The sequence below is a fragment of the Dipodomys ordii genome, unplaced genomic scaffold (assembly GCF_000151885.1).
Source record: "Dipodomys ordii isolate 6190 unplaced genomic scaffold, Dord_2.0 Scaffold13, whole genome shotgun sequence".
In the NCBI taxonomy this organism is placed as follows: domain Eukaryota; kingdom Metazoa; phylum Chordata; class Mammalia; order Rodentia; family Heteromyidae; genus Dipodomys; species Dipodomys ordii.
In genome coordinates this window covers 5,717,231-5,727,025 of record NW_012267229.1, presented here as the reverse complement: position 1 = coordinate 5,727,025, position 9,795 = coordinate 5,717,231, and the positions used below count along the sequence as shown (strand labels likewise).

At 36.2% G+C, this 9,795-nt stretch overlaps 1 protein-coding gene across 2 annotated transcripts in view; it reads left to right on the top strand.

Moving 5' to 3' along the window:
- Positions 1–9,795, top strand: part of Snap25 (synaptosomal-associated protein, 25kDa) — a 29,658-nt gene that overhangs the window by 1,206 nt on the left and 18,657 nt on the right. For both annotated transcript variants that reach the window (XM_013010803.1, XM_013010802.1), the window contains exons 2-3: positions 1,171–1,212; positions 7,804–7,852. In XM_013010803.1, the coding sequence (XP_012866257.1) occupies positions 1,171–1,212; positions 7,804–7,852 (91 nt within the window). The remainder of the gene's footprint in view (positions 1–1,170; positions 1,213–7,803; positions 7,853–9,795) is intronic.

The window sequence follows — 9,795 nt, the reverse complement described above, 5'->3', positions numbered from 1 at the left end:
TTATCACCGCCTGGTTTGGTTACTTTGCGAAAACTCTGACTTTTGTCAAAAATTAAAAAGTGTCTGCACATGAATTTCCCTGACATTGGCTGTGCAAAGGAAAGAGAGAGAAAGAAAGAAAGAAAGAAAGAAAGAAAGAAAGAAAGAAAGAAAGAAAGAAAGAAAGAAAGAAAGAAAGAAAGAAAGAAAGAAAGGAAGGAAAAAAGAAAGAAAGAAAGAAAGGAAAAAAGAAAACAAAAACTAACCCATATTGTATTGTATTATATTATTTGTGAATCCTATGCTATTCATCCTTTATATCAGTAAAACAATAAACTTGAAGACCTGTAAATGAATTTTTTATTATTTTCTAGACAGCCAATTGTTAGACATTTTCTGACATACCACTACATTCTTTCTATTTCACAAATCTCTTCCAGGAAAAATTAACATCTTCCAGGTTCCTGAAAAATCTTGCCTAAAATAAATTTGTTCACTTAAAAATCATGGCTTTGAGAAATCACATTGGGAATTGGGTTATGGGAGTGTCAAAGGAGCTGAAAAAAATGACAAGACTGTGCCTGAGGGACTAGCACTGCGCTCAGACTTTCCATCACAATTTCCCTTATCTAGGAATACAGATAATTATTTTAGCTGTCTCTTATAGGCTAGTTACTCCAAACATGCTTGATCTTATCACCCTAAGGCGACAGTTTAATTTGTATTGATAACAACCTCCAATTGTATTTCTATGAGCTTTGTAAGAAGAAACTTGATGTTATACTCATCTTAATTCATGAAAAATTATGTTTGTGTTTAATATTCAATATTCCTAGCCTAGGGAGGCCAAATTAGTCTTTAGAGTATTTGAGATAATTTTTTCATGCATCCTGAGCATACAAAATTATCTTTTCCAGATTACTTTGTCTTTGATATCAAGCTCGGCTTCATATGGTTTTGATTTTATGAAAATAAACTTTCATGTAATTGCTTCAGGGAATGTGATCGTGTAGAGAAAAACCTGATAGAAAAGAGATTGAGAATAGAAAGACATTTTTTGTTTCAGTTGCAAATTTAAACTAATATGTGATAAAGACCCTTTTGTTTCTTGAATGAAGAATGTATTTGTGATGTTCCAAAAACTCTGCTTCTTGCACTTATAATGTTTATGATTTTTTTTTCAAATTTCAGTCACTGGAAAGTACCCGTCGTATGCTGCAACTGGTTGAAGAGGTAAGGAGGGACTGTATTTTAAAATAAAGGAACAATTCCCTCATACTGTTATTTTTCTACTCCCTAATTCCTTTCCCTAGCTCATGATCCAGTTGCTTCCGCTTTAAATGTAGCTATTAGGAAGCTTCCAAATGAAGATGATACATTTTAGTTGCCAGGTAGCAGTCAAGGTAAATCCCCTCTCCTTGGTAGCTCAGACCATCTTTGTAGTGTGAAATACAGAGAAACAAGAATCACTGAAGGTTGAATCACTTTAAGCAAATGAGAGGAAATTTTAATCTATTAAGGAACTATCTACTTAAATTCTGTATTTCTAATGACAGTGATGCCCATCGCTTACCACAATGGAAATTCTGTTTTGATTTTAGTCACATATATACCTTTAAAAAATAGAACTCTATTTTAGATTCAGACACTAAAATTTAATGGGAAAAAAGCATAAAAAAATAAATCTAGTGTTAAAATATAAAAGCTCTTTTATATTCCTGAGTCTGGGTTATACATCCATTTGTGAAGCATAGTTAATGAATTTCCAAACTATTTTTAAATTAGTAAAATAGGGCAGAGAGCAATAATGGAATCCAAAGAACATTTGCAATAAGCTTCACTCGTTCCAACTTGGTAGAGCAGCAGTCAACCAGGAAGAATAAATGGATTAATTGAACTTGCCCATTGGGAGAGATGAAGTGGAAAAAGAATGGGTTGAACTATATTTATCTTCACCTAATAAAACAAGCCTAATGGTTTTTATTCAGTGAATGCTGTTTTAGGTACACTTTCAGTCCTACTGCTTATTAATGTGTAAATTCATATGCGATTATCATTTTCAGAGCACTTGAGCTTTCTCTGGCAGAACAATTAAATAAGCCTATTCACCTCACAAATTTTTCAAAGGCTAAAAGGAAGGAACTACCTCTTACACTATAGGAGCTGACCCCTTACCTTATATCTGTAGCCCCAGTTCTCACCTATGAATAAAATACAGCTAAACATAAATTGCCATAGGAGGAGTAGGCTGAAGGTGATAACAATGAATTCCCTTTAAAAATGTATTTTAAAAATGATGATTTTAGACGGCAACATAGTATAAATTGCCCCCCTTCAGGAGAGCAGCATTGGCCCAAGAGAGTAGTATTATACCTCTAAATGAAGAGAAATGTGTTCTTTGCTCTGTTCTGGGAACACCAGTCATGCAGAAATACTTGAGGACCAAAAAGGAGGCAAGTACCTAAGTCTAGGAATACTGGTAGGGCTCTCACATAGGCTTACTCTCCCCAAGCTTGTCATAAGAAAAGACAGAGGAGCAAACATTAGTAATGTTGCTACATGAATTCTGATGTTAGGGGAAGGGAGCCCAGAGCAAAGTGATGTCATTATTTTATTGTAGACTATCTTATTGTTCAAACATAGACTATAGTTTCATTTTTTATTTTCACTTCTGGGTTATGTGGGCATGTGTACATTTCTACAATGCCAGAACTGTCTCCATTTTGTCCACCTGTGCAGTGGCGACATGTTTCCCAGACTATGGGGAATGTTGGAGCAATAGCATCTCTTCAGAGGTTTAGGGGCATGGATAGTTCTTTTTCATGTGTCTTCTTAATGTGCAAATAGTGCCTACCAACTGAAAAATCAATGCTTGCTATAATTAATTCTAAGTTAAAAGAAATCCCCAAGCCTCTATTGATTGAAGTAGAATTGTCAAATTATGTGTTTTTGTTTCTTCTAATGGGTTTCTCGATCAAGTACAAAGTTGAATCTTATAACAAGGAGAGATACAGAAGGAAGCAATTTCCTGCCTTTAGTAAATATGAGGAGGTTATATCACTTCCTATCCTTAGCAAATTGTGAGCCAGTCATTATTAAAGTAGATTGATTTGCTCTTACTTCCTTCTGGGTTATTTTATATTTATGGTCAGACACCCCTGATATCTAGGGCATTTACTAGTCACATGGTGCTCTACTTTTCAATCAAAAAGAAACTTCTCTTTAAAGAGAATCAGCATTAAATATTCACAAAGGACATAAATCATTTGGAAAATCTGAGCTTTGGAATATCAAGATCATGCCCATGATCCCAAAATTCATCAATGCTACATAATTTGAATTCAACTGAATACTTATTGAAATTCATTCTCAAAGACAGGAAAGGTTACTAAAATTGGAAAGTGTCCCTAAGGCAAACACTCTTGCTTTCAGTGGAATGTGCAACTTCACACAACCCCCAATAGACTCTATGGTATGATAAGGGTAAGGATTTGATTTTTAATAGAAGTCATATGAATTGCAAGGACAATATAAAATTACCAAGAGGTCAGTAGGGAAGTTCAGAAAAGCTGCAGACCATAGAAGGGTAAGACTGTCAGGATGGAAATGTATGTAGCTAAGCATTGGAATACCTGCAGAGCAACCACCACCACCAAAAAGAAAAAAAAAAAAGATTAGTAGCAATTACATAGTGCTATAGTGTCTGGTTTCCAGCCTAGATGTAGGAACTTGGTTTTGGTGGATATTTTTCAATAAACAGGAATGCCTAACTCTGGCACAGAGGAAAGATATAAACTTCATATTATAGGGAAAAATATAAATAGCTCTCCAAATTCAAGGTTATACCTGCATTGAGCATATAATAGAGAGAATCATTGATTCTTGTAAGAGAATCACTAAGGTATTTCCAAGGAGAAATTATTTGATTGCAGGCAAAGAGAAAAGTAAAGTTAACTCTGCTAATTCTAAATGCAAAAATGAAGTCTATATATAAATGCCTTGGGCAATAAAACCGAAGCCCAGGAAAAGCCACACTGCTCTAGATCAGGTAAATCTGAAAGCATGATATAACTTTCATTGAGTAGTTATGGAAGCATTAATATATGATGAACATTTTGGGAACTTGTCTTTCAAAGCACGTTGGCTAGGTATAAGCATTCTGAAGCTGCATTTCTGTTATGCCAACCTTTTTACTCCAAATGAAGATCAGGCTTGGCCATTCTTTTCAGTTAAGATGGGGTCTTTGGAACTCAAGAACCCTGAGATAACCTTCCTTTAGGTCAAGTAGATTTCCAGGAAAGTATCTCAATATGACAAAGGAATCATTTTGTAATTGTTCCATAAACATAGTCTTAGTACATCCTGCAATAAAGAAACATGAAATTTTTAAAAGTTGGAAAAGAAATTCTTTTAAAAAAAGGAAGAAAACACAAAAGCAAAAAAGAGTAAAATCTCTCATCTCCAGCTCCTTGTATTTAAGTAAGCTGCTTCCCACCCATCTCAGAAACTGAGAACTGAACTAAGATAAAAATAGACCCACCTCTTCTTGCTCTTGCCCCTTGCTATTCGAGGAACAGGAAAAAAATAATATTCTGCTTCCCCTCTAGTATTTTCCCCTTCCTTATCCTTCCTCTGATCTTCTGAGTCTCCCAAAGACCTAGTTGTTTTGATAGAAAACATTAGCAAAATAGTGGATAGAGAACCTATATGTGGCAGGTACTGGACACAGAGCCATTATCATTACCATCATCGTCAAATATGTATTACCTACTTTAATTCTTACTGCCACATGTTACTACTACTTTGACACCCCATGGGAAAATTTGAGACTCACAGTATTTAGATAACTTGCTTGTGACACATGGCTAGAAGTTGCAGATGACATTAAAAACCAGGTCTGCCTGATTCCAGAGAATGAATTCTACACAGCACATTTATCTTTCATTCCAACAGCAACTCCTACAATATTTGTTTTTTGAGAATTCTTCCACTGGGGACAAGACATAAGGGAACAAAAACAGTCATTGTAAAGATTCTGCCCCAAATATAACCTGCCTCTTGTTTCCTGAACATGTTTCTTTCTGAACACGACTCTGCTTCCTATCAGATTGGTGAACTGACTTTTAGAGGACTTTACTTTCTGGAGTTTATTTCATCTTCCTGTCCTCAACTGATTGCTGGGCAAGCTGAGACACACAATGCAGTTTGACTGTAGAGCAACAAGATTTCAAAGATAGAACTAGAATTCAGGGCTGCTGACTCTGGGATCTCAGTTCTGCTCACAGACCAAATTGTCTCTCATACTGAGATTACTTGCATCTTATCATTGATATGGGAAAACTAAAAAGGTCAGATGACCTTTCCAGCACCACCTAGCTTTCCTGAGTGCCGGGTCAGAAGTTTCTACTCCTGTCCTCTCAAATCAGAACAAGTTCAGACTCTCTTGCCCCTGCACATCATTCCAATACTAAAACAAAAATTCTTCCCTATTTAAATAAAGAGGAAATTGTACTTGCTGTGCTCTATATAAAATAAATGGGTGTAACAGCATATCAAGATGTATAAATATGTGAGAACTAGACTGACCAACCCAAAATCACCAACATTACCTCCATGCACTGTCCCAAACAGAACAGAGCAGAGACACCAGGTACAGCCTTGATTGATTCTTCAGGGGAAAAAAATTCTCTAAAATACCTCTGCCTGCATTATCACATCAATATGCCTGAAAGCCACCTGCTTTTTATAATTTGATCACGTAGGCATTGGCTAAAATATGTGGAAAAGGGCAAAGAATTTACTGCAAAACAAGTTCAGATAGATAAAACTCCATTCATAAAAAATTTAAAGAAATAGACTTGAATTATCTCTGTGGCCTAGAGTCTCTCTGCTCCTCTGTGTGTCCTTGTAACAGTAACATATCAAGGAGCTTGTTAAAAATGCAGAATCTTGGGCCCAGCACTATGGACTAGGAATATAAAATTTAATAAGATGAGTCATATGCCAGGGGTTAAAGACTGAGAGGTAGTGTGCTAGAAGTAGAAGTGTCTGATGTTAAAAGATGATGAGGGTATGTTTTACTTGCCTAGGTACATTTTATGAGTGTGTGTATTTTATGGCACGTAGATCATGCTTACTATGCTAAACTCTATTCTCACACATTCCACGTATTGATTTATTAAGTTCATATAAGAACTTAATAGGGCATAATCTCATATGATTGCAGTCTTACAAATCAATGAACTGAGGCACAGAATAAGGACAGTTGCCTGAGGCCCTGCAGCTTGCATATTAAATCACCAGGATTCCATCCCAGAATCTAGTGCCATGTTCTTCATGGACACCACTGAGGTCATCCTGTGTCATTATTGTCTACCCAGCACCCTGGTCTGGCCCCTTAAGCCTGTCAAATATGGTCCAAAGTAACATAAGCTTTTGTGTCCTGCAGAGTTCACTGCTTGCATCCTCCAAGCCTGAGACTGTAAGAGCTCACAGAGACTAAAAGAGCTCTTTTAGAAATGTTATGCAGGGGCTGGGAAGGTGGCTTAGTTGTAGAGTGCTTGCCTCACATGCATGAGGCCCTGGGTTTGATTCCTTAGCACCACATAAACAGAAAAAGCCAGAAGTGGCTCTGTGACTCAAGTGGTACAGCACTAACCTTGAGTAAAAGCAGCTCAGGGACAGCGCCCAGCCCCTGAGTTCAAGCCCTAGGACTGGCAAGAAAGAAAGAGAAAGAAAGACAGACAGAGAGAAAGAAAGAGAGAAAGAAAGAAAGAAAGAAAGAAAGAGAGAAAGAAAGAAAGAAAGAAAGAAAGAAAGAAAGAAAGAAAGAAAGAAAGAAAGAAAGAAAGAAAGAAAGAAAGAAAATGTTATGGCATTTAAATTTTGGCCTTGCCTAACACCTCTCTTTTAAAAAAATCAAACTATAGGTAATGCCATTCTATGCTGCTTAACAGTTACTCTATAATAGAAAGGCTTCACTGATAGCCAACAAGTACAGTAAGGGAAAGTTGAAAGGCTTCACTGGTTAAAATTCTAGAATTGGAGAATGCCAGTCATCTCTCTTGTATACCTTCTCCATAAATGAGAAGTAACCTTTCAAAGACTTCTTCACAGAAACACTGCAGCAATATTTTGTGGGAGTTATTTTCTCAAAATATATCATTGTGCATAATTTCAGATTTCAAAACAAAAGAGCCCTTCTTTCTGATCTCATGCCCCTCATCCCCACCCCATTGTTTTAAAGTCTTGGAGAATTTCTCTCCATAAAGAGAAAATGGGAGAATGACTTTCCTTTTGAGCTGTGTTTTTCAACCTTGGTGAAGTCACGTTCTTCTGTGATAAGCCTAATCTTAACCCAAGACTTCTGCATGCCTTCTCCATGGAGACTCTGATCAATCATGGCAGGGAAGAAAATTCAATGTAAGAAGATTTTAAAAGATTTTCTTTCTGTGTTTGCAGTTAGGAGAGTTAAAGTGTTTTTATTTTTTTCCAGGTATAAAATTATAATGTAGTGTTAAGTATAGGTATCCCAGCACCTGACATCTTGGAAGCCTCAGCCCTAGCCCCAGCCCTAGCTCATGGGAATAGTGCCCTATCCCTCCTTCTACCTTGAAAGATCACTGATAGAGAAAGTGCACAGGTTACCCATTCCTCTGGGTCCCTCCCTAACCTCCTAATGCCCTTGTCATATTTCCTCCCTTTTTCCCCCTTTGGTCCTTCTTCATTTCCATTTCTAGGGCTAATTGTCCCCTTACTGATTTCTCTTTCTCTCTTTTCTCTTTCTAACTCCTTTTCAACTTTGCTACCATTATTGGAATGTAGAGTAAAGATGCTGGTATCAGGACTTTGGTTATGTTGGATGAACAAGGAGGTAAGTTCAGATTTCTTCAGTAAGAACAATTCCTCTTATCTAAAGGAAGTCGCATTTTTAAATTCTTTGTGTATCTGCAGGTGGCCATTTTTTAAATATGTGTTACACGTGCATGCAGGTGTAAAGGTTCAAAAATATTCATCTTGCTAGTTTTCCTGCTCTATTGTAAAGATTGGTAAATGTGTGGAGATGTTGATGCATTCTCTATAACTAAGTGAATGGTACTGCGATCTCTGTTATGTGAGGAGAACAAAATTTTGAAGACAAAGACAGGTGGTCTTTTAAAAGGGTATTATTTTGAAAAGTAGTGAAAATTCCTCTGTTCTCCTAACCCCCAAATTTTCCACAGAAATTTGTTTCCTTCCAATAACACCTAGATGGAATTAGAATATTGTATTGTCTGATTCTTTTGACCATCCTAACTCTGTATCTGGCAGTTTTAACTTTTCAGGACACTGTAGAGAGTCCTCAAATAACTGGATGCTATTTTTAACTGTATATAATCACAAGGGAATCATTCAGAAAACAGGAAATTGAGCCAACTGTAATAGTTGACCTGTATTTAAAATTGTTATGGAAATGCTTGAAGCAATAAGAATTAGAGACCTAAAAATTTAGTGTAACATTCTCTTAATTTTCAGTGTAACATCCTTCTTTTTTCTTTTGTACTGTAAAGTGGTAACTAGAAAGTAAAACAGTTTTCTTTTGTTCAATGTATTTAGCCATATGATGATATTGTATATAATTCTAGCCACAAGTTATTTACCCAATTCCATTCTTTTTTCCTTTTCTTTTTTTTTCTATCTTTCTTTCTTTTTTTCCCCCCCCCTGGTCGTGGGTCTTTAACTCTGGGCCTGGGTGCTGAACCTCAGCATTTCAGCTCAAGGCAAGCGCCCTACCACTTGAGCCACAGCGTCACTTCCAGTTTTCTGGTGGTTAATTGGAGATAAGAGTTTCACAGACTTTCCTGCCCCAGCTGGCTTTGAACCACAATCCTCAGATCTCAGCCTCCTGAGTAGCTAGAATTACAGACAGGCGAGAACCACCAGCGCCTGGCCCAATTCCATTCTTAATTGTCATCATAATACATAGTTTCATAGTTTGTGAAGCATTAGAAAAATGCAGGATTGTGAGTGGTTTTTAAGTGGCAAATATAAAAATATGAAACTTATTCACAGCATAGGACACTGTATTTAAATATAAAATCTCACTTGGGAAGAAGATACAGACAATAGGTATAAAACAATTCTCCTAAAATATAGACTGTCTTTGCATATCATCAAAGAAAGAACAACTAAAGAAAAAATGTCATACGACATAAATCAGCAATTTACAAGCAGACATGCGAAAATTTTGCTTCAACCACCAATGTTAATGATGTGCTATTCTTTATCAAATTGACACAAATGTTAAAAGTGATAATAACCAGAATGACTAATATGTTGGGAAAATAGAAACTCTTGTTATATATTTGGGTACTATACACATATACAAATGTCTTCAAGAGAATTGAATAAATTATTTAAATTTTGAAGAATAACTTTTTCACCAAGATATTCCATTCCTATGATTGTATACTGCAAATACACATTTTACAGAGAAGAAAAATGTTTATTCCTTACCTACAATTGTGAAAGACTAAAAAGAACCTAAATATCTGTTAAAGAGGGAGAGTAATCAAATCAACTGTGGCTTGGCCATAAATGGCATATATAACCAATACAATAAATGAGATAAATCTTTGTTTACTGAAGTAAGGAAAGTTGGGGTAGAAACAGGAAGGGCATGAAGGAAAATCATTTGGGATCTTCTGGGACCAAAATGCTATGAAGCAATTAAAAGTGTAAGGTATTTATTGAGAGACTGTTTTGAATGGTCTTGGGTAAAGAGATAGAGAAAGAAGTAGGCAGGGAAGGCCTTTGAACCTCAGTGTAGGTTGATAC